Source organism: Solanum dulcamara, chromosome 1 (genome assembly GCF_947179165.1).
Source record: "Solanum dulcamara chromosome 1, daSolDulc1.2, whole genome shotgun sequence".
Lineage (NCBI taxonomy): Eukaryota > Viridiplantae > Streptophyta > Magnoliopsida > Solanales > Solanaceae > Solanum > Solanum dulcamara.
The window spans coordinates 4,154,819-4,182,682 of record NC_077237.1 but is presented as its reverse complement, the minus strand read 5'-3'; the positions used below and the strand labels follow the sequence as shown (position 1 = coordinate 4,182,682).

The 27,864-nt window shown below is 30.7% G+C and overlaps 3 protein-coding genes across 3 annotated transcripts; all 3 read right to left on the bottom strand.

The window, feature by feature from the left end:
* Positions 1-1,248: 1,248 nt before the first annotated feature.
* Positions 1,249-6,993, bottom strand: LOC129898745 (probable methylenetetrahydrofolate reductase (NADH)). The gene is made up of 11 exons (XM_055973404.1): positions 6,449-6,993; positions 4,911-4,971; positions 4,673-4,755; positions 4,360-4,533; positions 3,573-3,746; positions 3,362-3,462; positions 2,841-2,952; positions 2,618-2,698; positions 2,356-2,533; positions 1,882-2,216; positions 1,249-1,552 (listed from the first exon to the last, which is right to left on the bottom strand). Exons 1-11 carry the CDS (start codon positions 6,848-6,850, stop codon positions 1,469-1,471), a joined length of 1,785 nt encoding a protein of 594 aa, XP_055829379.1. The 5' UTR covers positions 6,851-6,993; the 3' UTR covers positions 1,249-1,468.
* A 6,725-nt stretch (positions 6,994-13,718) lies between these two features.
* Positions 13,719-15,661, bottom strand: LOC129886170 (CRIB domain-containing protein RIC4-like). Its single transcript, XM_055960748.1, has 3 exons — positions 15,474-15,661; positions 14,562-14,696; positions 13,719-14,219 (listed from the first exon to the last, which is right to left on the bottom strand). The coding sequence occupies exons 1-3, from the start codon at positions 15,601-15,603 to the stop codon at positions 13,957-13,959; spliced, it is 528 nt and encodes a 175-aa protein (XP_055816723.1). The 5' UTR covers positions 15,604-15,661; the 3' UTR covers positions 13,719-13,956.
* Positions 15,662-18,467: 2,806 nt separating this feature from the next.
* LOC129898739 (GDT1-like protein 3) lies at positions 18,468-24,064 on the bottom strand. Its single transcript, XM_055973393.1, has 9 exons — positions 23,636-24,064; positions 23,470-23,538; positions 21,483-21,620; positions 21,058-21,156; positions 20,828-20,900; positions 20,358-20,446; positions 20,134-20,217; positions 19,292-19,351; positions 18,468-18,855 (listed from the first exon to the last, which is right to left on the bottom strand). Exons 1-9 carry the CDS (start codon positions 23,708-23,710, stop codon positions 18,667-18,669), a joined length of 876 nt encoding a protein of 291 aa, XP_055829368.1. The 5' UTR covers positions 23,711-24,064; the 3' UTR covers positions 18,468-18,666.
* Between the last annotated feature and the right edge of the window lie 3,800 nt (positions 24,065-27,864).

The window sequence follows — 27,864 nt, the reverse complement described above, 5'->3', positions numbered from 1 at the left end:
ATTTTTTTAAAAAAATATTATTTGGAAAAAAAATATTATTTTGTGAATTTTATACATTTTTGAGCAAAGAAAAAAAGCAAGGAGGAAATCAAGTCTTGGGAAAAATTCTCCACAGGCAAAAAGGGGGCCAAACTTTTTCACCAAGTGGAACAGATTATTTTTTTTGTGTGTGTGTGTGTTTGTAATTATTTTTTTTTTTGAAAATATAAAAGTAATTAGTCTTGATCAATGAATGTATTAATTGTTTTCTTAATGCGTTCGTGTATAAATAAAGAATTTTGTCTTAATATTTTTTGGGTGCATTTTCACTTTCTCTTCTTTGTTTTCTTTTAGAAAAAAATAAACATTGAATTCGGCCGGCTATTTAGTAAAAAAACTCTCTTTATCTTCTTCTTGTTCTAATTGCTAAGATATTCAGAAGTGAATTCAACTGGCTATTTAGATATTTTTTTTAAAAAAAAATCATTTATTTCAACACGTATAGCTCTTATTTTCCTTGACATTTTATACTTCCAATTTTTTATAACATTTTATTAATATTGATTTTCACCTTTTTTATTTAACAAATTAAACTTATAGAAAGAAAGTTTTATCTTTTTATTGTGTGAAAACAATACTTATATTATATATATTATAACAGTAGTAGTGTTACGAGTGATCCATAGGTTCCAAAGGCAGAAAGGGATGATCACTAGCGATGGTAGTTGTGAGTGTTGATTGGGGGCCGTGGTTGATGATGATAGTGATTGTGAATAGTATCTGATAATAGTGGTTGATGGTGATAGCTTAGCTAATAGTGTACGTGGTGATCAATAGTAGTGATTGATGATATATAATGTTGGTAGATGACGATGACGGTTGATAATGATGATTGTAATGGTGGTGAGAATCTATGATGATAGCGGTGGTGTTGGTATGATTGATCAAGAAGATGGTGGTCGTGAAGGGTAGTAGTTGATAATAATGGGCGATAATGATAATTTTAATAATGGAGCAACAACAGCATTAGTGGTTAGTGTTGAGTGTTATATAGATCTTAATCATTCAAATATATTCAAACTCATTAATTAGTTATAAAATTTAAAAAGATATACAACTATACGTACTAAATGACTAAAATCTGTAACAAAGAACGTATAATTTACATAAAATATACATCTTTAATATACTAGCAAATATAATTATTTTTAACCAACCAGACCAAATGTGAAACTCACCCATAAATTATTGCACTTAGAACAAGAGGGCATGGAAGGATGTTTGCTTATAAATTTGTAAAGATTGAAGCCTTAAAGCAACATACAACAGATTTGAAGAGGAAAAAATAATAATTGAAGGGAACAAATCCCTTAAAATTATTCCTATTACAAGACCATAGAACAACAATAATTAATAAATAATAATAACAACATCAAGTAAAAATTCTTGGGACCATAAAGGATGAGAATCTGAGTTGTTTTGCTTAATTTCAGATATCTTTGAAGATGGAAAACAAATCACCATTGATGTAATCGTTATCGACGAGGCTGACCAAGAAGTAACTGTTCTGAATCTGTAACGAAAAAACAAAAAAAAGACATATTTATCGGTAAGTACAAGAGCAACTACATAACACAAAGGCATTCGGACAATATTTGGTTGAAGTTGAAAAAGATGAGTACTGAACCAATTTGATTTTAAAAAGAAACATGGATTTGAAAGAAAAAGATAAGGTCAAACGCAAGGTTGATTTCTCAGATGGTCATTCAACTAATATTTATTATCTCAAAAAATCAATCTTTCTTCTTGATTCCAAAGACCTTAAGAAAACAAGGAATAGATTGTTAAATCGAAGACTCGAGACACGAAGAAAGTAAAGGTGTATGAAGAAGAAATACATACTTGTTCAAGAAATTTTCTTGATGGATCAGTCTCTGGGTATAATTGAGCCCATCCTCTTGACCAGATTTCAAATGCCTCGTCCTTCCATACCATGAAGCTAGCAGGATCAACAACAGTCGGTTGTATAATTTCCTTAGCTGGGAAAACTCCCCATGTCACAGCATTAACGTCAGTTTGGTTGACGTTGGAGATCCAGTTTCCTTCCTTGTTTACAGCCATGTAAGTTAGATAAGGGAAAGACTTGCATTTTTCAACAAGGGTGTTCAACTTCTCCTGAGAGCAGAAGAACTCCAAGTAAGCCTTTTGATAAACATATCCGCCAGGACCACCCCATCCTGCAGAAAAAGGTCAATAAGCTGGTCAATGAAAAGGTCGTTATAACCGGGGAAAAAAATATAAAAGCTTCATTTGAAAGTAAAAGAAGAAAAACGATTGCGATTGTGTGTAACTGGAAGGATTAGGAACCAAACTTACCAACAGAAGGAGAGTCGGACTTCTCAGCATTAACTGCTGGTTGGCTGTTAATAGTCAGGAAACCTTTGGTGTTGACATGACCCAACTTTTCGTTTATGATCTTTGTTTCTGGCTGAAGACCATCTAATTCAGACCACGGGCAGCTTCTCAGCTTTCCAAGACAGTAGTCCTTGAATCTCTGATGTGAAAATTCTGTTAGTACCAAGCCTTCGGAACCATTATTTGGTTTTGACAAGAAATGAACTGTATCTGAAAATCATACCTCGTAGATATCTTCCACGCTATTCAAAGCCACAGCCCATTCTTCTTGAAGCTTCTTATCTCTTGAACGTGCACGCATGAACTGTAGAGGTCCAAAAGAAGCTATGTCACAGATAACAAATGTACCAAAAGTCCTAAAAACAACTTTTCAGATATTTATTCACAAGTGATTTAACTAATTATTCCCCGGAGGCATTTATACGAACAGAACAAGTTGCAATTACCTGATAGTCGGTAAGTGCTCCATATGATGGATTTTGAGCATTGCTCCATCTACCATGTGGGTATTCATCCCAACCTATGGTCCTTGAGATGTAGCTCTTTGGACGATTCGCCCTACCAATCATTGACAATGACAGATCAGATTACAACAACAACAACAAACCCAGTGTAATCCCACAAGTGGGGTCTGGGGAGGGTAGTGTGTACGCAGACCTTACCCCTACCTTTGTGAAGGTAGAGAGGTTGTTTTCGATGGTCCCTCGGCTCAAAAAAAGAAAAGGAAAGCAATTCATAGTTTTGGACACAGAAAATACAAAAGTGGAAAAAAAAACATGGCAAATAACAAGGAAAACACTACATAACATGCTGAAAGAAAGGAACAATAACAAAAGCTAAATAATACGATAACTAATGTATAAGAAACAACAAAACTCGAAGAACGAGAAACTAAAACAATGAACAGATCAGATTATCATCACAACATGAGAGTTGTACTCAGACATCAATTCACATCTCTACATACCAGAATATAGGACGAACATCTTCCTTAACACGGAAAACATTTGCAGGACGTCTCCAAGGCAATGGCCTAGAAATTTTGGACTCCTCGATCAATCCAAGATTCTGCATATCCAAGACATCACACGATTGTAAGGTGAATTCTTGCCTATATTATAGATAATGATGCGTTTCATAAATTTTGAAGTAGAAAGTTCAAAGGTAAGAGAATAAACCATCAAAATGGCCAATGCTGATTTCTCCATGTTCAATGTATAAAGATGCAAGGTCTTAATGCCAGTGGCTAAAATCTTTTTGCACATTTCAGTTCCAAGGTGAATTCCATAGGCTTTGACAGCCTCTTCGTTGTCCTTAATAGGTTCCAAGGCAGCCATTATCTCTTCTGGAATCTACAACATAATTAAAGAAAACTGAGTGACTACGAGGCAAGAGCTGCTAATCAACCTTTAAGCATCAAATATGAACAACTATGTCTTAATCAGCAACATCATTTACTGAATGTAAAACACAATAACAAGGAAAGCACAAGTGCACGACCCTGTAGAAACAGACTCAAAATGTGAACAACTGAATTAACATATTTAACAAATAAGAAAGATCAAGAATTTTTTTTGACAGAACATATGTAGTAAAAGCGGGGTTCAGCTTCCAATTAGCATGTTTAGGTGTTGCACATTGTCAAATCCTCTGAATCAATAGGGAAGGGGTACAAGGTGGCCGCATGCTTTGATGAAAAATGGAATGATGTGGTACATGCAGCGTGATTGGGGAAGACTTAAGCACACAATCACAACATTGAGAGAGTGTAACATTAAAACTGAAGATATAAAGGCACCAACTTAATGGTACTTGACTGAATTTTGGGTAATATAACATCACAATAGTTTTGGGGTTACAAGGCATACCAATAGGCAATAGGAGGGACGCAATACATTGGCACACAAGCTAATGTGTAAATAAACACAGAGGTAAGGTCTCTACTCCAGAATATGGGGATAATACCTTAGTCTTGCAAAATCCAGTCATGCGCAAGAAGCCCTTATAATTGTTAATGGGCATGATACCCGGAACGATTGGGCAATTAATTCCAATTTGGCGGCAATCATTGACAAATTTGAGGAAAATATCAGTATCGTAGAAGAGTTGAGTTATAATAACATCAGCTCCAGCATCAACCTGTAGAATACAGGTTAACAAAAGTACCTCAAACTCGTAAACGAATCAAAAGCAACATAAAATATTCCCTCTGATGCCAGATTAATACAACAAACATTACATCCATCGTATGAAAAACATAATGCTGGGAATAGACTACCTTTTTTTTAAGGTAAGCAAGGTCATTTTCATATATCTCTTTTGTAGCTATTCCATTAGCAGGAATAACATCAGGATGTGCCTCTGACAAAGAATTAAATTAGTATTCAGTAACAGCACACAAACAACAGAAAAAGGAGAACTTGTTTCTGCTTCAAAACCTAATGTGGTATAAGTAAATCATGGTCCATATTTGTCCAAAGAAATAACGCAAAGCCCAAGATGTAGTAGCCACCAACCTGGATAACCTGCAACAGTTATCCCAAAGTAATCCCCATACTTGGCACGCATATGCTTCACCTAAACCCAAAAAGAAAATCAATTAATACTAACACAAATATTGCACCAGCCAAAACATAATCTCTAAATACTTAAACTTTTACATGAGCTGGTTGCACAATTTAACATAGTATCAGACCAAGCAACTAGTCCTGAGCTCAAATCTGATCGACACCGAAAAAGCAAAAAATATTTCAATAAGTTGGGTCCAATAAATCAGGCCGACACGTGAAGCGAAATGTAGAGACATAATATGACTAAGTAATTAAAAGTATGTTCTCTCTAACTACAACCACAAATATTGCACCAGCCATAACATTTTTATTTATCAAGTAAACAACCCCATACTTGCACTACACCAGCCATAACATAAATGTCTAAAAGCTTAAACATTTATACAAGGTGGTCGCACAATTTAACGTGGTATCAAAGCAAGCAGCTGATCTTGAGTTCAAATCTCATTGACGCCGAAAAAGTAAAAACTATTTCAATAAGTTGGGTCCATAAATCAGGCCAACACATAAAAGGATATGTTAAGACATAATATAATTAAGTAACTAAAAGTGTGCTCTCTCTAACTACTATCACAAATATCGCACCAACCATAACATAACGTCTAAAAGCTTAACCTTTTAAACAATCTAAAAGCTTAACCTTTTAAACAAGGTGGTCGCACAATTTAACAAGGTATCAGAGCAAGTAACTTGTTTTTGAGTTCAAATCTCATCGCCATCCATAAAGCAAAACATATTGCGATAAGATAGGTCAACAAATCTGGCAAACACATAACTGACATGTTCAGGCATACTATAATTAATTAACTAAAAGCGTGTTCTCTTAATTATAAGCACAAATATTTTACCAGCCATAACATAATGTTTTTGCTTAACCTTTTAAACGAGGTGGTTCCCAATTTAACAAGGTATCAAAGCAAGCAACTTGTCTTTGAGTTCAAATCTCATCACCACCCAAAACCAAAACATATTTCTATAAGTCACGGTCCAAATATCAGGCCAACACGTAAAGGGGCATGTTGAGACGTAACATAATTAAGTAACTACAAGTGTCTTCTCTCTAATTGCTACCACAAATATCACATCAACCATAACATAATGTATAAAAGCTTAAACTTTTAAATGAGGTGGCTGCACAATTTAACATGGTATCAGAGCTCGTAATTGATCCTAATTTCAAATCTCATCTCCACCCAAAAAGCAAAAAAACATTTGGATGAATCAGGTCCGAGAATCAGGCCAACATGTGAAGGGACATATTGAAGCATAACATAATCAAGCAACTACAAATGTGTTTAGGTTGAGTGTTCAACAGGAACATGTCTTAGATAAAGTGTCAAATCGAAAAATCGTGTCAACTTTAAGTGTCTCCATATCCATTCAGTCTAAATGAGATTGTCACACAATTCAAACAATTACTATATCACAATAGACAAAACAAGATCCAAGATTCAAAAAAACCAAAAACAGAGTTACAAATTTACCAGATCCAGAGCACAAGCAAATCCACCTTCAACCTGAACAAACTTATCTTGACCATGAGGAGGATCACCACGAAGAGCAAGAACATTTTGAATACCATTAGCCTTAATAGTATCAAGAGCATGATCAATCTTTTGAACAGGCATATTTGTACATGTCAAATGCATCATAGATTCAACACACACCATATTTTGCATCCTATTAACAATCTCAAGTGTCAGATCTGCTGTTGAACCACCAGCACCCCATGTTATATCACAAAAAGATGGGCTATGAGCAACCATCCTTTCCATTCTTTCAAACAGATTTTCAACCCCATCATCAGTTTTGGGTGGGAAAAATTCAAAGGAAAATATCACTTTATCAGTCTTGGCTGCTTCTTGAATCTTTTCAATTACCTTCATTTTCTTGAAAAAAGGAAAATGGCGGTGTTGGATTAGTAAAATTTGCTGTTCAAGATTTGGCAAGAATCTTGAAAAAAGATTGCAGCTTTTTTATAGTTGAAGCAGCTTGGTGGTAATTGGTACAGAGGGGGGGCAAGTAGAGAATTGAGGTTAGGAGGATATAAAGTAGAAAAATTGAAAAAAAAAGTTGGTGAGTTGGTAGTTGGGTACCACTATAACACCTTGTTTGGATAGTTGTTATATCCTGTGGTTATACTGTATTTTATTGTATTGTATTGTATTTTTTTAAATAATATTTTGGTTTCTCACCCGATATTCAGTACCCATATTAGAATTAGACTAAATTCGGATTCGCACTGAAAAGTCTCATATTGGGAGGTATTAGGCGACTTCGTACCCAAGGGTACTCAAATCTGAAACCTCTTGATTAAGAATTAAGAATATTTATCACTCCACTACAACTCTTGTTGGTATATTGTATTGTATTCTTAATTTTAATATAATATTTATTTTGATTATTACTTAAATTTTATTATATCTTATCATATAAATTCATTGTTAGATAACGATAAAAAATGTTATTTTGTGTAGCGATCGATTTGATATAATCACGTCGTTATTTTAATAATTTTTTTATTATTTTATCTTTACTTATTATTCAATAATTATATTTTATTCGTTATCCTATCTTTTCATAATAATTATATCTTGTACCCTACTTTTCTAGTAGGTTTGTTATTTAAATTATTGTTGTATGATGATGGAGTACATACAAATAATACGTAATTAATAACGACCCAAACATAATGTAAGGGGTTATTTTGATTTGAAGACTAAATTATTTTTAAATTATAATTTTGTGATTAATTTATTCCGCGTAAGACATGAAACAAAATAATCTCAAATTAAATAAAATGAGATGAAATATATTTTAAGATTATGTTAATATATTATATTTGATTGACAATATAAATTTATCTCAACATAAATTTTTATTATTAATTAAATATTATACAAACTCTAACAATAACAACAAGAGCAAGCAGCAGCAATCCACGGCGTGGAAATTTTGATCCAAGATCCAACAACCCCAACCATATAAAAATTACAAATAGTCACTTTTTGGTTTATGTAATTAAAAAAATATTTTTTGTCCTAATTTATAGAAGTGTTCAATTAAACACATAATTTTTTTAAAAAAATTAAATTTATTATTTTACAATAAGTTATAAAAATTTATGTCCATGAAAATTTAAATTTGAATATATTGTTGTTATTGTAGTTCATTTTTATTTTGTCAATATGATCAGGTGTGGAGTAACTTCACACTACAATAAATGTTCTAAAATTAAATAATACAATCTGAACAATGATAGATTAATTGATCCATATAGAGTAAAACATCGATAAAGTAATATTTGATAAAGTAATAATCTCGTTAAATAAATATTTTTTCCGATCGACTTGGGTCAGTTATATTAAAGTAATATTCTAGCTAAATGCATTAGATGATAATTAAAAATAAAGTATTAAAGGCCAAGAAAAATATAAAATAATAATTAGTAGAATATATCAAGAATTTATATATATTTAATCAGTCAATAATACCAGACCAATAACTATTTCTTTTTAAAATATGATTCTATAGCTGATTGTTTTTTCTTTCCACCAAAATCAAAATTAATCTCATCTAACTTTTTTCTTTTTATAGTTAACATAAAATCTCTTCATATTCTATATGCATGAATACAATTAGAAATATTAAACTTCACTAAATTCGTTTAACTTTCCTAGATTTAAAGAATAAATATGCAAAGACTATACTTTTTAGTTTCCTAGATTTAAACTTTTAAAATTCTTAATTCAAATATTTTTTTCTTTCTTATGGCATATACTGTAAAATACTCTTAAAATAATAAATATTTATTTATCGATAAATGAATATTTTTTTCGAGTCCCCAACATATACATTTATAAAGATTTTACTTTAACAATAATCTCAAATAGAAAGAAATTGTGTGTACACTAACAAGACATAGAGAAGCCTTTCTTTACTATTATATGAATCGAAAAATTATTAAGTATAAAAAAGATATTATTTTTTGTGATGAACTAAAACATAATTGAGATAAAAATAATAATAATTATCATAAACTTTTAATATTATCATGAAGCTTCATCTATAAAATATGAAACTTCATAAAAGTGGAATAAAATATTTTCAAAAACTTAACTTTTAAAAATCACGTAAAAAATATATTTTTAAAGTTAATTCAAACAGATTCTAATACCAATTTATTTGGGACCTACTCAACAACCAAAGTTGCACCAACCTCCATATCGACTTTTTTTTTAATAATAGAAGAATGACATAAAAATGTGTGCACATGATTCAATAGTTGATTGGAATTATGCCCTAGAAATTGTTCAATTTTTACTATGTGTTAAAATTTTAATTTGTTTATACCATTATAGCTAGCAAATTATCTAGTATTTGTCATTGTCATCAACGGTCCACCGCGAAATTGGTGAACTTCACGTGTCCAAAATTTTCAAGTAAACGGAGTCTAATTTAACATTTAACTTTAGACTATAGTTTAATATTATTAATGAATTGGAGTTTGGAGTTTCATTAAGATCAAAGAAATAAAATTATCTTCTACCAAGAGTATGATTAAAACAAAAGTCTAATAGAAAGTTGGTCAATTTCGAATAAAACACGAAAAATTATGTGTATTTGTCTAAATTATAAATAAATATTTTTAAAATATTATTTTTTATTTACTTATTAAATTATAGAAAATGAGTAAAAAAAGACTTCCTTTGATAACAAATATATTTTTTGTTGGATCATTTTCTTATATTCAAATAGTAAATAACTTAATAAAATATCTTCTATATGGAACAGTACACAATGACCATAAAGCAATAATGCATCAACTCCACTAGGCCACAACATTTATTGAAGAACAAATAGATCTAGATCATATTCTTGTGGCATGTAGGAAAACAAAATTTGATATAATACTATATAACGGGTCGTTGATACGTGGAACAAGAACAATAATTTTAAAATAGAGTTTGAGGTTAATTTTATTCTATATTCAATTTGAGGAATATTAGTTAATTTCGTAAATATTTTAGTGGTTTCTATCGTAATATTAGTTTTATTCTTATAGTGGAATATAAAATTACATTTAAATATTTCAATTTTCATCATATCCTTTTTTTTCTCTCTTAATTTATTTAGGTATCTCTGTCTGAAAAGTAAAGGTAAAAATTGTTTGAAGGAAAAATATGAGTCCTTCTTATGTGTTGTCTTCAAAGAGGTTGAAAAGGAAAAACATGTCAATATCACTTACCTATAATGTCTTTTCACTTCAACAAGAAGAAAAAAAAGAGGGAAAAGAAAATGGAATAATGTAATCAAAATTAACTATTAAAAATGTTTTAATTTAGAACCAAATTAATTATAGTTCTTGGTTGACAGAATACATTAACATAAAATGATTGACAAAGGTTTAAATTTGCTTTTGGATTTTGCGAGTTGATTTGAATTTGTTCTACATTAATATGTGGATAAAATATATCCTTATCATTAAGAAATAGGATATATTTGCTTTTATGACTAACGAGTAACGACATAGTCTTTATAATATGTTTGCCTTTTTTCACAAGTGAAAAGGATAAAATTTACTCTAAACTATGTGAAACGGTCCAAATTTTCCATGAATTTGAATAGGGGTGGCAATGCACCAGGTACAAGGCAGGTTTAGAGTTAGGCGAGGTGGGGCGGGACGGGTTTAGAGTTATGCGGGGCGGATGCGAGTCGGGTTGAATTAATTATTATCAAAATTAATGTGGGCGGGGCAGATTGCGGATTTAGGCAGGTTTAAGATATCTAATAAGAATCCGAAGAAAATTAAATTTTTGTAATTAGTAAAAATCAAAGATATAAATTTTTTATATTAAATTTTGACTTTAATTTTAACTTCTCCTTTTAAAAATAAAAAATAAACTAGACAGAGGTTAATTATCGATTAAGAAACAATTGTTGAAATGTTAACTAAAAACAATTAATTAGTCGTTGAGGTGTTAATTAGCGGGGAAAAAATTATGAATTTTATTTTTCATAGTAAACTTAATTAAAAATAGAAAAAAACATAAAAATTTATACGAGACGGGTCTATATGGGGCGGGGGGTTGAAAATGAAAAATATTGTTATGGAGGACGGAGTGAGGTGGTTTAAAAAATTTACAGATTGAATTCAACCCACCTCGTCCTGCCTCATTGCCATCCCTGAATAATAAAGTCAATAAGATTATTTTCTTCAATACTCAAGAAAATCTCCAGCGGCTAGATTTCTATCTCTCAAACTCAAATGAACTATCCTTAAATCAGTTGAAATATAACGCAAACAATAATAAATTGCACCACTAACAATATTAAATTGCCACGATTTAATTAATACAACTTTAATATTAATAGCGATGTCAGATCTCTATATCAACCTCTATTGCTTAAATAAATTTATTTTACCTACACTATAAAGTTACAGTGTAGATAAAATGATAACTAGAAAAATTATTAAAGATGAAGGCGTAAGAGAGACTATGAATTAGTTGGTTTAAGAATATAATATTCTTCTTATTCATAATTATAGAAAATATATTAGAATATTTATTCCCCCAAATTCTTTTTAAAATCTTCTATTCTCTATTTACTAATTTCCCAAAAGGTTTTTCTTTTGTCGGTGATAGTGTAGTTCTCCTTAAAAAAAGCAATATTCAATTGAGTGTGTTTGGTAGGAAGGAAAATGTTTCCACGAAAAATAATTTCTTAGAAAATGTTTTTTTGGAAAATAAATGAGTTTTTCTTATGTATTTTCTTGTATTTGCTACGTTTGTAAGAAAATATTATTCCAAAAATATTTATATATTATCTTGAGGCATATACGGATGGCGAGGGTGGCGGGGGTGTAATGGTCAACAAGCAAGGGTTGGATGGGTGGACAAGAGACAAGAACTTGGAACGTTATTTATGCACTTTATTTTCTCTACTTCCATTAAAGTAGTAATTTTTCTCATTCTTCAGGGAAAAAAAATCAAATATTTTTTTTACAAATATAGGAAAATTAGAAATATTTTTTGAAAAATATTTTTCTCCGTACCAAGCACAAAATCTGAATATTTTTCACAATCAAATATGTCTACTTCACATTTTTGCCACTTCCCATCCTAAATAGCTTGAAGCTCATACTTATGATTTTACGTGATACAAAAACAAATTAATTGACGTCTCAATATGAATATCAAACATCAGATTAGAAATAAATTTTAAAAATTGATGAAAGTTTCTCATACAATTAAGTTGTGTTCGGGGTGTGAAGAGAACAATTTTTTTCTGAAAAATAAAGCAATTTTGGTACTTGTTTTTTATATTTGATAAATAAGAAATTATCAAATATTATTATTATAATTTATATATATTGCAGATAAATACTATGAGAGTTGGAATAGTTTGAAAAAAAATTATATTGTTTTATGATTACAAATTATTTATTTTCTGTTTACTACTAATTTATATATTTACTATATTTTCTAATGTACAACTCATCTTTATGTAATTTAATAGCGTAAAAGATCTTTAAATTATCAATATATAAAACTTAAATCCTTTTTGACCACAAAAACTTTTATAATTAATCACTCTTATATAAACTTGCAAATGCCTTATACTCACGTGTTGCTTTCCAAGAGGTTGAAAAGTAAAACAATGTCACAATCATTTACCAACTATTCTATTACCATTTTATTTTATTTATTTTTTGAAATATTTGGGCAATTTACTTATACATATTATTTCATGTCGTTTTTTTGTACATTTACAAAAAAATTCAAAGGCAAGATTAACAACTAAATTTAAGAAAATTATAAAACAAGTAAAAGAGAGAGAATAGAACTATGATAGAAATTGTCTGATTTCTTATTTTATAATTACGAATGTTAATTTTTTTCTCATTATTTATTTAAGAATTCTTTTTTCTTTTCTTCAATATTCCATTTAGGAACCCGTTGAAGAATTTTCCCAACTACTTTATACCACATCTAATTTTTTTTTCACATTGAATAATTTTGCCAAAATGATTTACATTACTCATCACTCTTTGGTCAGAATCTTGATTTCGAAAACTCTGAGACAAATGAAATCGCTTTTATAGGAAATGATTTTTCTTAAAATAAAGCTACTCAATATAAATTTAAATTAATCCAGCTTTAAAACGAATATCGAATGAACTCAAATGTAAAGTGGAGTTGTAGTCACTATTCTACATCTAATTAACTACGTGTAATGTTTTGAACTTTTAACTCATCAAGATCTAACCAACCAATTCATAGACAAAAAATCACCAAATAATAATTCATTAATGTCGAAAAAATCGCCAAAAAATTGTAAACCTTTTTTTTATTATTATTTTAAAAAATTCCAAATTAAAAAATCATTTCAAAATTTGATGAGCTGAATTTTGTCTACATAGTTTTCCGTAAAAAATATATATTTCTACCGACGTTTCAATGATAGTTATATTTTTTTTGTTAAAAATTTTTGTAATTTTTATAGTGTACCTCCTTCTCCTTCATTATTCAGACACACATACATATAGTGACGAATTCAAAATTTCAAGTTTATAAATTTTAAATCATAACGTATTTTACATATTAGGTTTTTACTTGATTATTGATTAGTTTATGCCATATGGTGCCGATTTAGGATCACTAAGTTTCATTTCTCATGAATACATATATATTAAGTGACTTTCTTAATACAAATATAAAATTTGAATCAAAGTTATTAAATTATGTCGAGCCAGAAATTTCTATTTATAGATCCACCCCTACTGAGATTACACAAACAACAACAACAACAATAATAATAATAATGAACTCATTTGTTTTTTAGTAAAGTAAAAAAGAAAAAGAGGAGGAGAAAATATACATTTGGAATTTTTTCCTCACACTCAACAAACTATATAAGCAAGTAATCATCATAGTACAATTACTTTTGGTAACATCCAAAAGTATTAAGTAGAATTTTACAATATTAATTAAGAGGAAGTAGCCATGGATGTGTGATTAGGGGAGTGATTAGCCATATTGGCAAAAGGGAAATTAGAAGAGAATTGAGTGAGTAAATCATGATTAGGGGCATTGAGATTAAGATAATCCCAATTAGTCCTTGTTGAATTAAGGATTAATGAAGTAGCTTCATCACCATCTATTCCAATGTGTGTTACATGCTTCACATCTGTTGGTAATCCTATTTCCATCCCCATTTCTTCCTCTTCTTCTTCCATTTGGTCCTTGTCCACTATTTGACACACACAAAAAAAAAGTTACATAATTGACTGGTTGGCCAAAAATATTTATTCATTATGATCCATGGTAGATGAGTTAATTAATCTCCACTAGTTTTTTTAGTTGGATGGGGAAGAGGAAGAATATAAAAGGAATTCGAATCCTCACCACTCAAGTGAAGGTGTGGGCAACTCTCCAGCTGAGCTATAATATGCCACATCTCCCAACACCACTAATAGAATCAGGATAATTTTTATTTTTCAATTGTTAAATCTTGTTAGTTTGATTTTGACTTTATTGTTATATTATATAATTTGTTATATTATACTAAGAAAAAGTATTGAGGAGAACTCACCAAATATGTGAGACAAGTTCTTGAAATTCTTAAAAAGCCTCTGAAATTTGGGAAGGGCCAATGAGTTCTTCAAATTTTCACCCTCCAAGTTTTTCTCATCATCTTCCTCATCTTCCTTCTCTTCTTCTAGGCTTCCTGATTTAACCGTTTAAACTTTTAGATGGCATAATTACACAATTTAATATGATATCAAAACAGGCAGAGGTCATTTTTTAGAATTTCGCTGCCAACTCGTTATAAAAACAATTTTTCACATGTTTAACTGATAAAAAAGAATTGGGCTAACACGTGAGGGATCTAGTGAATTGAAAACATAAATATGAAAATAAAAGTCGTCCATTCTCTCTAAGAATCTAACAGGTTAAACTTTTAGATGAGATGATTATAAAACTAAACATGATGTCATAGCAGATAAAGATCCTCTCTATTCGAGTCTCACTGCCACGTAAGCTTAATGAAATGATCTTAACAATACAAGTAAATAATGAAATGGTCATACAATTCAACATGATATATATTAGAGCATGTTCGAGGCGTTAACTCATCATCAAAACGAATTTTCGTGTTTAGCTCATAAAATAATAAACCAAAGTAGCATGTTAAGAAGCTCATTTATCAAAAACATGATTAATAAAATAAATTTTTTTATTCTCGTCTAAAAGTACTCTAACAAATTAAACTTTTCGATGAGATTAGAAATAAATAAAGGTTTTTGAGTTTCACCATCAGTCATTATCGGAAAGGAATTTTCACGTGTTTGGTTCATTAAAAAGAATCTGAACAACACACAAGGAATCTAGCTAGCGCGTTGAAAATATAATTAAAGAAAATAAAACTCATACTATTATGTCATATAACAACTTAAACTTTTAAACGAGATAAACATAACAGAGAAAGAAAGAGAAAACAAACTTGTGGGAATTAAGTTGGATTGATGAAGGCTTGAACTTTTATGCTGCTGATGACCAATTGCAACACTTGATTCAGAGATGCAACCCACAGAAAATGGAAGTAACACAAATCTTTCCATTCTATACCTCATTATTATTATTATTATTTTGTCAAAGATTGTTTTTTTTCTTTGAGAGTTGATGAAAGAAGAAGAAGATGGTTGGTGAAAGACAAATAGTTTGTTATATAATGCAAATTGCTAGTTGCCTTTGCTGTTAAGTCAGAATAATTGTACAGTATTTAACAAATATTTAGATGATGAAAAAAAGAACTTAGGATGTCCAAATCAAAACATACACTAAACAAGAAATTCCAACTGTACATTAATTCTTCATGTCCATGTCTTTGTCTTCCTTTCTTTATACAAGTTAGATAAGAGAATAACTTTTATTAACCGACAATTATTCTGATCGCAAGTTTGAAAAGTTTTTTTTTTCGCTTTTGAACTTTATATCAAGTCAAATGGTGTCACATTATTCGAAATTGAATCTTAGTCTATCTGATACTATCAGAAAGTTACTTTTTTCATCTCAATTTATATGATGTAGTTTGACTTGGAACGGACTTTCAGAAAGAAAGAAAATTTGTGGTCTAAAATAAATTATAAATGTTTGTGTAGCCTTTCATTAAGGGTAAAATAGGCATTTAAAGTTAAAAATTGTTACTAAATATAAAAATGTGTCATTCTTTCCGGGATTGACTAAAAAGGAAAGCGAGTCATATAAATTGGGATGAAGAAAATAATTTCTAATGGAAATTTTACATAGAATCCATGAGAAGTTGATTCGTCGACAACGTTTTCAACAATTTTTCGTAGCAAATCCCTTACCAATGAGCCAAATTTTGATGGGACATCTATCACATATTAGTGATTTTCTAATAGTGTTATAACCTAAATAAAATAAGGAAGATATGTTACAATGGATTATTTAAATGCATCGATAATGCATTTTATAAATTTTTATGTAATACTGGTGATGTGTATAAGTTAAATTTTATTTGCTTGTTAGGGTTGGGGGGGGGATGGGTTAATGCATGGTGGGGTCTTATCTTTTTACTTGCTACTCTTAGAGGAGAAGTCACCATTTGTTTTGGTTGGAAAGATCATACCAAACAGTAGTGATGATCAGTCCAATGACACTTATAAGTTCTCTTTTCCTTTTCTTTCATTTCATTTCTAGTAGAATATTGTTTTTTTTTCTTCTTCATATACTTAAATTGGACTCCACCTTTATGGAGTGTATTACAAGCATATTAGTGTAACTAAATTAGTGTCCAAATCATGTCTTGCATTGAATTATTCATGTATGGATTGATTTCATATCCACTCATAATGTAATGATTATATATTATCAAGTAAAATGTTACTTGTATTATTTTTTCATATTTCTAATTTCATATATTATGAATTATCATATTTAAATATCTTTAGAGGAACTTAAAACAAATTCTGATAGAGAGCGATCAGCTCCACCCCTATTTAAATAGATCTTACTCTGCGCGAATTTAGATTAATCAAAGTACCAATTCAAATACCGAACAAATCAGATAAAAAATCTTTTTAAAAAAAGAAGATACAAAATCAAATTTTTTTATGAAAAAACATAACATTCCTAAAGGTCATGGTCCTTGTAAAAAAAAAATCCTAATTGTGTGTGCTTAATTTGATTTGGACATTTACCCAAGTTTAGGCATAGTGCATATACATTTATGGGGACTGAAAAAATAACAAACCTAACAAAATGGCTACATTATCCATTAATTGCATATAGGTAGAATTAAATAGTGAGGGCAAGTAGAAAGTGAGTGTTTAATGGAAGTGCCTTAATGTTACAAATGTTTGCTAGACCAAAGGTTGTCTTAATTACTTTATGACTAATTTTGCAAGACAGACTACTGATTATAGATAGATTAAGTAAATCGGGACTTAATTATTATTTTTTTATGACAAGAAAATCTGCAGCTACTATATTTTGGGCGTGTATAGGGTAAACTCCGCTCCAGTACTAGGTAAGCCTGTACGACAAGCTCGACTCAGAACGTCAATCTACTATTATCGTTGGCAAGGAATTTCAAACTTGATGAGATCTCTATTATGAAAATTCCAAACCAAACCATCTGAGCCGCTCTGAAAGGTCAGTAAATGGGTACTTGATATAAGCTGGATTAACTCTTTGGTGATTCAAACAATCTGTTAGTTACAACAAAAAAAAAAGAGGGAGTAAAAGAAATCTTTTTTTTGTTGTTGTTGCAATTTACATTAAATGCTTTATGTTTTGTCTTTTTCTTTTTTTTTCTTATTAATAATGAAACAAAGATAGAAGACCTAACTACTTGTGTCAGTCAAAATATAGTGTGAAAATAATCATTAGAATAAAGAAAATACCAATTAATTAGGTATCTTTTTGGAGGAAGGTGAGCATCATTAAAACAACAACGGCAAAAAAAAATATTCAAATTTAAACATATTGATAAGTGGAGATAATATTACATTATTTATTCAATTAAGAGAAAAAGGTTAATTAGCTCTGATATATTATCCAAAATTGATTAATGTTTCTAATATTACTGTTGTTAGGAAAATTTGAACCCCTTTTTTTTTCTTGGTGAATATAAATATGTGGAGTCCATTCATTTCACGCTAGAACTTAATTATTGGCAAGAGTAAATACGAAACGATTAATTAACGACCCAAAAAAAATGTGGATAGTAACTTGCTAATAATTCACATTTTATCTCATAAAAAATAAGACAGATTCTCGAGAATGTTATGCAGATATTAATAATGCAAAGCTTAATATCACTACCAAACATTCACATTAGTGATGAGCACCCATAATGGTGGTAATGAGATGAGTAGAATCCGTCAACCCTTAATCAGAGATCTCATATAGGAAGCACTTTGCCCTTAAATAGGCGATACACGACGCGAATCTAGATTAGTCAAAGCCTCAATAAGGGTACCAAATAACTGCCAAATTTTTCTGATTCATGTAAAATATGTTCAATATGCTTGCATTTACACACAAAAAAAATTAAGGTTGAACTAATGTAGTACAAATAATTCCTTTTCCTCTTAGGCCTACTATTGAAATAACCAAGAAAAGATTGGAGCAACGCGATTCCTGAAGAATTAGATTGAATGAAGTCAAAATTATAGAGGTGGATAGAAATACGATGACAAGGAAAACCCGAGGAAAAGAAGGCCTCCGATTGTAGCAACTGTTCGCTGTGAGATCTTGGATGCAAGCATGCTTCCACCTACCACTGCCACTGAAGTACATATAGTGTGTCCTATTGTTGCCCCAATAGCAACTCCGATTGCATTTTTGTGTGTAGCTAGCTACAGAACGAAGATCATAATCAATTAAAGACATCCTTGAACGTTAATGGCACACGTGAAGCTAATAAGCACTGCATGTTTCTGCCTAGCTATATTCTTGCACCCTGTCGGTGATAATGCTACACATTCTACTTATTAGTTAATCTCGTTGGATAATGAACCCGCCCCTCCACTCTTCTCCAATGGTTGATCTTCTTTACTTTCATTTTAAAATACACCGGGATTTTCATTGGTGTCCTAACATTATGCACTAGTTCATTAATGTCCCGTCACTTGAACATCATTAAGGTTTTAAGGGAAGGCAAGGATCAACTTCGCAAATCAGTCAGAGGTTAAACTGCAGCTCTGATAAACAAGACATTAACGAGCACGTGATAATAAAACTAGCACCTAGCTTTTTACGAGCCACAATCAAAAGGGAATAAGAATATCTTACAGCAATTGTTGCTATCTGACTACGGTCTCCCCACTCTGCCAGAAAGGTCAAGATAAAGGCCTGCACAGACGACAAATAACATTAGTGGTTTTTTTTAATTGCTAGCACCCATAGTGACCATTTTACATTCATGTTAGTTATTTTATACTCCACCCGTATCGATTTGTTTGTCTTAGTTTCCATTTTGAGTCTGTTTCAAAAGGAATGTCTCATTCCGTTTTTGGAAACTCTTTAATTACAAGATTTTTTAATTTTTTTGAAGTAGGTAACTTTCTCTTTAATTCCAAGATTCCATGTGCATGTTTAAGACCCCACAAGATTAAAGAGCATTTTGGTACATTCTGCATATTTTTAGTTTACGACCACAAGATTTAAAAATCTTTTTTACTTTTTTTAAACTCCATGTCGAGTCAAAACCAGACGAACAAATTGAAACGGAGGGAGTGCTTAATTTTACAGATCCTAGGATTGTAATGAAGTACCTAAACTGATATTGCCATACCAACAGAACACAACTTTTGACACAATTTGCAGGAAGCAAAATCATGGGTAATAGATGGAAGAAAAAATACTATTCCCCACGAAATTAAGACGAAATCTGATAACTCTGATCACAATTTCTGTTCCGCTACTTGGACAAAAAATCCAATGAATCTTGCTTTTTATTTGAACAACTCGTTCAAAAAAAATACGAGGAAAAGAGCATAAAATTCCCTCATCAAAGTATTTCATATTTCCATCCCTCGATGATTTCATTTGAAGCATTGGCATGAGGTATTCGATCCAAACTAGTGAAGTTCAGAAGTAACAGAACATTCCTCTGAATGAATGTGCATACATACCTCCAAAAATATGGGTGTAAGGAATCTAGAAAAGAATCGTCTGAAAGCTGCTTTCCCTTGTCCAGCTTCAAGCTTTTCTTCCACCTGAGATATTTCATATTCACTGAGAGGACAAATTTACTGACATCTCTAGACAAAGAGAAAATCAAAAGTAGTACTCCAGAGTTTTAAGCAAGAACACATAGCAATATAAATCATCTAAACAACAGAAAGGGGGAACATACTTCCTCTATTTCCTTTTTCTGGGAAGCCTTTGAATCTGATGATCTCCATGCAATATAGAGCAGCCGAAGCCCGAAAAAGAGATAAAGAACTGCACAAAAATACGAAAAATAGAACTTTGTAACTATCTAATTGAACGAAATAAGGATGGGAACGATAGAATCAGCCTTGTCCCAGAAAATATGGGGAAATATAAAGAAGCAAAGGAATACTTAGGGGGAAGTAGGCATATCAAGAAGGAAAAACAGAAAAAATTGTAGTCGTATTGCAACCCAGTGAAAAATCATAATTTATGTCACAGTGCATAGAAAGAGCGAGTAGCTATTTAACTAGTTCAACTTAGCACAAAGGATAGAAAATCTGGCAAGAAACTGGAATAAGAACACTGGAAAAATTGTGAAATCAACAGAAAGGCATCACATTGTTGAGTAAACCGAGACAATTACAGAACAGCAATTTGTAAAACACCAACCTGTAGCGGCACTATTTGTATGCTTCCTTGATATCAAATTTGGCACTATCCTACCAAGCCCGGTTGAAAGTATCTAGTTATATGAAGAGAAGACCTAGAGTTAGCACTAACATATTTGCACATACTAAGAGAGAACTGTAAATGTAAGAGAGATGATTTAACATAATGGAGGGGAGAGAAATGCTGCATGTGTGAACTAGCAAAGTATGGAAGGAAATTCAATTACTTACAGTCATAACAAACAAGGCGCTGAGCGCACCAGATAAAACAATTGATTTGGGGTGACGCATAGCCATCAGAGCTGCTATTATAAATGTCTCATCACCAATCTAGCAGCACAACCATCCATAAAACACTTATTAAACGTGGAAAAGGCAGTATCTTGAGGAGGGTACTGCCAAAATGAATAGTTCATCGCCAAACTGCAGTTTGGTTTGAGAAACAGAGGTGTTCATTTAAAAGTCAGCAACCATGTGTGTTTAAGTTAAAACATTCTCAACAGATAACCCCATTGTCATCATTACTAATATCATTTAGAACAGAAAATCACAAATTGGCATACAACTTCTGTCGTGAAGAAGAGCAGAACTAACCAGAAATTCACTGCAAGGAAAAACAGCAGTAGTAAAAGAATTTGGTGGCAGAAGTTACTGACCTCGCTGACAAGGATCATCGACAAACTAGCAAATAAGGCATCAAGAGTGCCAAGATTAGAGTCCACGTCCAGACCAACATCAAAAGAATCTGGATCGTCACCCCTCACAACACCAGTCTTAAGTTTCTCGACTATGATCTGTGCAGTAAATAAATGCAAACTCAAAAACTGAATAAGAATCCATGTGGTAGACATGCCAAGCAAGGGCATTTAAGCTACGGGATAAGTATTATTTCCCTCGTCCCCATTCAAACAAGAAGTTCCTATTAGTTGGAGAAATACCAAAATGTGTGACACCATTCAATTATTTTATATTACTATCTTATATGCCTTTTACACGTCTTAAAATCAAAATTCATTTGAAGAAACAAGTTTAAACTTGATATGATATTTCAATAAAGTAAACTTCCCACTTACTATTTTAATACTCTTATAAATTACTACTTATATAACACACAAGTCAAATTAACACCTCACGTTCTCAAATAGTGTTACATTATATTTGACATAGAATTATTGGTAACCCATTGGTTTTCACACCTCGCATAACAGGGGGGGGGGACTAATTCTTCTTTGCAGTCCCTTCAATCACACTACACATCAATTATCAGCATAGTTATACCAAGGCATCAATTCAATCATATAATTCCTAGGCTATATTGACGTAACTTTTCAAGTTTTCTCTTTTTCCCCAATATTGCAAACTCGACCTACTCGCCTTCCCAACCGTAAGCCCAGTAACCCTTAGCCAATTTGCTCCCTTGGTGACCTTACCCAAATTGCTCCCTTGGTGACCTGAACCCCTAAGCTCGTGGTTGGAAGTGGAGGACTTCTACCACTTGGCTGTACTAGTTATATTTTTATTTGAACAACTCTTAAGGTGATATGATGAAATACTATTCTTTTTACTCGGGAAATATCAGTGACATCTGGAAAAAGCACTAGCAGCACCTTGGATGATCTCAAAGGGGCTAGGAGACATTATTTAATTATAGCTCCATTTGGATATTTGATCTTATTCAGCATCTTGCTCTCAGAAACCTTTTCTACGAAAGATTAATAGTATAATTACAAAGCCAAATCTTTGATGAACTTGATCCTGCTATTTACAGCCCCAAGGCTTTACATGTTCCTCCAACATTCGGATTTTACTAGTTAGGACACAACGATCAGGCAAATAAGTAGTCGCCTCTTCACTCTCCTTCAGCCTATTCAGATAGTCAATTGTATCTCTTGAGAGAAGTGCAGAAGATTATTCAATTAATTGATCTCTCGCACATTTCGTTTTGAAGAAAAATATTACAACCAATTCACCTGACTCGATGATACACAGACAACTGAATCGTGGATTACTGGTACTATTACTGAGACAAAGCTTATCAATCTAAATTGGATCTCTTTGATGGGTGCCTATAACATGTCAGTCTAAGCACCTGGTAAACTGTGTGCTTGCATGTCATCTTAGCTCCATTCAACAGTTTACTGTATATCAAAACTAGTATTCCACTGCAACACCTTTACTTTTGTAAATAGGGTCTCTATAGGGGCATGCCTTTAGTTCTGTACACACTATATCTCTTCACATTGATAAGAAACAAATAATTTATTTCAGTTAAATTTGACACAAGCTTCTGTAGATATGAACAAAAACTAATCAGAAGAAATTATATTCCCACTCTTTATGTAATCCTATGACATACTACTCAAGAACCGGGGGCGAACTTAGCTACTAACTCCAAATTCTGAATCCACCTCTGTCTAGCATAACACTATAATAAGTAGCGTCCAGCAAGGCAATACACACGCGTGCACACGTACATCAAGCTAATTTTGTACCTTTCTATGGATAAAAACTACACAAATTCTGTATATTAATGCAACTCAAGCTAATTAATGTACCTTACTAAGCACAAAAATTACACATATTCTTGAAATTTCCACAACCTCAACAGATAATAAACTGCAAATGACAAAAGAGTATACTCACTTTACTCCGCCTCCCCAGATCTTTGAAACGTCCACCTGACTCAACAATTTCAGTTCCGTCCCCAGTTTCCTAAATAAACCCAAGACAAGCAAAAAACTCAAAATCCATGGCATACCCATTACTCATACCCAAATAAAACTGCAAAAAAAATGAACTTTTACACTACCTGAGCAGAAATCAAAGGGATAGTGATGAGAAGTAACAAGATCCATATATATTTGGGGTTTAGAAACAAACCCATGTCGGTTTTCTTTCTGGGTAATTTAATAGCAACCCCAGTTCTTGAAAAAACTTCAAGAAAAAGAGCAAAAGGGAGAGTTTTATTGAGGGAAATGAAAAGGGTGTCAATGGATCTTGAAAAGGGGAAATTTGGGATTTGGGATCAACACGGAAATTCCAATTTTATTTATTATTACAGATGAAAGGTGGAAAGAGAGAAGAAGAAGAAGAAGAGGAGATCTTGCGGACACCAAGGAGAAGCAAAGAGAGTAGCAAGATCTCCCCCCAAAGCTGGGCCTTAGCAAGTGGGATCTTGTTTAATGTATTTGGTGGCTCTACAACAAGGTGAAAAATTAAACAACTTTTTTTTTTGGGGGGTTTCCCAATTTGGTGTTCGTTTCTTGGAATGCCGACGAAATTTGAATAGTAAAATGCATATTTCATTTGAGGGGCATGCTTTTAATATAATTTTTTCATATTTAAAATTCAAAATCACTCCTTAATTCCAACCCGATGAATTTAACACTTTGTTTGGATGGTTTTTATTTATTATTTTATAATGTATCATATTGTGTTATATTGTATTATTTTAATGAATACAGTGTTTAGATAAATTATATCATTCTCCATCGTTGCATAATGACATACATCCATAATTTGGATAGTGGATTGCATGATCCATTTGAGGGTCGTGCTCCTAATATAATTTTTTCATACCCAGAATTCGAATCTAAGATCTGATGATAAGAGGGAGTTGCTCAGATGGTAAACACTTCTTACTTCAAACCCGAAGAATCTAACACTTTATCTAGATGGTTTACCTATTGTTTCACCATGTATCGTATTGTATTATATTGTGTCATATTGTATGGTACTGTATTGTTTTAACGAATACAATGTTTAGATAGATTATCATTTTCCGTCGTTACATAAAGTCACAAATCCATAATTTGGATGGTGGATTGTATGATCCATTTGAATCGTGCTCCTAATATAATTTTTTCATACTCAATTTGAATCCAAGATATGATGACAAGAGGGAGTTGCTTAGATGGTAGGCACTCTTTACTTCCAACCCGAAGAATCTAAACTTGATTAAAGATAGAGCAGTCTCATCACTACATGACAACTCATGTTGATAAACAGAGCTTGTTTAGTTGTAATGATTTGATACACAGACTAAATTATCTTGATATATAGTTTTGAGAATTTTAAAATTAATTTATTTTATTTTGGAGATTGATGAAATAATTTAAGTTGTATCGGATAAGGTGAAATATCTCATAATTAAATCTAAATTAAAATTTATATTGTGTTCAATGGTATAAATTTATCATGGATTAAATTTATATTGTCCATCAAATTCAATATAAATCTGTATTTCAAAATTAAATCTATGATATTTCACTTTATCAAAAATGGACGATCCACTTCATTTGAGTTGTTGATTTCATCTCCCTTTTCTTGCATTTTTCTTATTTGTAGCCTGTTTGGATTGACTTATTTTTAAGCAATTTATAAGTTGAAAACTGCTTATAAGTATAAAAAAAATAGATGCATGTCAACTTTTTTTTTGACCTATAAGTTATTTTCAACTTATAAACTGATTAAAATAAGTTCATCCAAATAAACCAACTATTTATTGTGGCTTATTTTAAGCACAAAATGACTTTAAGTTGGCCAGTCAAACATTCAAAAAAAAAATAAAAACAGCTTATAAGCCAATCCAAACGGCCTCTTGGTCACTTCACCGACAAGGCTACAAATCGTGTCAACTTTTATTATTATTATTATTATTGTTGTTTATTTAGTTTTATACTTTTTTCCACCTTCAATAAAATAAAGCATAGTGTTATTTGAATTAGATTATGTGCATTTTACAGTGATGAAATATTAGACAGTTTAAATTAGATATGAGAATTTTAATTCGAATTTTTGTTTTTCAGATTCAATTTTTTTTAATACAAATAAGTTTTGATTAGATCTATTTACCTATGTTCTATTCCAAATTAATCATTTTAGTTAGTTCGAATTTAAATCTATAAATTAAAATTCTCCTTCTTATAAAAATAAATGTCTGAATGAAGTATTTATATCAAACAATCTTAGTAATATTTCATTTCTACTACAATCATTCAAATAAAATGTGCATTCGAGCAATGAAATCATTATCAACTAAATTTCAAATCAAAATAAAGTCACAAATAGATAGTTTATAACGTGAAAATGTCATATTCAAGCCAATTATTACTCGATCCTTATAAACTTTAGGTCATTTAAATGTCAATTAAATGACCAAGAATGGGTAGACGTCGGTGATGACTAACTCATAAAAAATTGTGATAATAAATTGTATAGTAGAAACTGATAGAGAAAGTGGTTGTACAACAGAAACTGACGATAAATGTGTTTGATGGTGGTTGATGTCAGTAAATGCCTATTAGATCAGTTATACGACGATAGTTATTAAAATCGTTGCCAAATATCATATTCATGTGAATTTCAATTGAATATATTATTAATTTGCTGATTATGTACGGAATTTGAGTAAACTAAATATATTCAGACTAAATAAATACTCTTTGTTAAAATAAAAATATATATTTAATAAGCCAAAGTCTCAATAATTCAAATAAGACTTCAATATAACACATTTTTTACTTTTTAATTGCTCGTTAATGCATATGTCAATGTCCTCTTGTAAACGTCGTTCATTTTTTATTTTATTCTTATTATTCTTTATTTATTCATTTATTATTTATAACAAGTGAAGAAAACAAACATGATCAATACAAGTTACCATGGAATGGTTAAGACCTCTATATTCTTAATAATTAGAGATTTTGAATTTGAATGTCGTCTCCAAAAATAAATCAGACACCAACTAAGAAATTAAAAATAAATAAATAAAAAAAATACTATCGCTTTACTTTTATATATTTCTCTTTGTCTTTCCTATTTATCAATCTTAGTGTTGCATTGATTAGTTTAATTGAGAAAACTAACTAATCAAAAGAAGAGATCAATTTTATAAATAATTGTAACAGTTCTTTCAATTATATGATAACTTTCACAAAATCAATAATATATAATAAGGAAGGTCGATAGATATAACTTTTTTTTTCTTCCATAAAGTCATTTCATGCAAGTTGAACCGACTAAATTCTATTAGTAGAAGGTTAAAAAAGTAATTTAGTTCATAGTAAATTAAAAAGTACTAATTAATTTTTATTTTTTGAAAATAAATCCAATTAATCCCAGAGAGTAATTTTAATGCATCTTCGTAAAGAGAAAGATATTCGAAATCACTTTTGATAAAATTATTCTATTTCACATAATTTAAATCAAGAAAATTCTACAATAGTATTAGCACATAAAATATTGAGAGTATTTTATTAAGAAAAAAAACAAAGACAGAGAGCACGTGTTAAGTCAACTTAAAACCTCATCAATATTAAAATAAGTAATAATATAAAAAAACTATAACACTAATAGCATTAAGCAAGTGCTAAAGAGGCTATCAAGCCTTTTTTTTTTATAGAAAGCGATTTACTCTAAAATTAGATTTTTCAAAGTTAAATTAGATTAATTAGTTTTTAAAGTGTTTTTTGGATATCACGTGAAAATTCAAAAAAAAAGTATTATCCTCGCCTCAAATTATACGACATCATTCATATTTCAAAAGTAGAATAAAATCTTTTTCGATTGCGATTTTTTTATATGCCTTTGTAAATACGTTAAATTTTTAGTTCTTGCTATTTTCCAGTACATTTAATGTAGTTTCTAAATATATAGATTATTTTTAAAAAATTTTTAAAGATTGTACTCTTTTCTTTTTAATTTATTTGTATGGTTTTGACTTGATGCTGAATTTAAGAAAGTAAGGAAAACTTTTGAATTTTTGATCTTAAATTAAATTATATATATCAAAATATCTTTTAATTTTGTGGTCTTAAATATATGAAATTGAAATTAAATAGACGTTTGACAATTTTTCATTAAAAATTTTGAAAAAAAGTAGTTTTTGTTTCAAAATAAAAAGATTATATTTGAAAATTAGAGTTGTGTTTAACCATGAATACAAACTGGAGTTCTTAATAAATTTTCTTTTTGAGTAATTTAAAGTAAAAAAATTGAAAATACCTTTTTGTGTTTTTCGTATTCTTGAAAATTCAA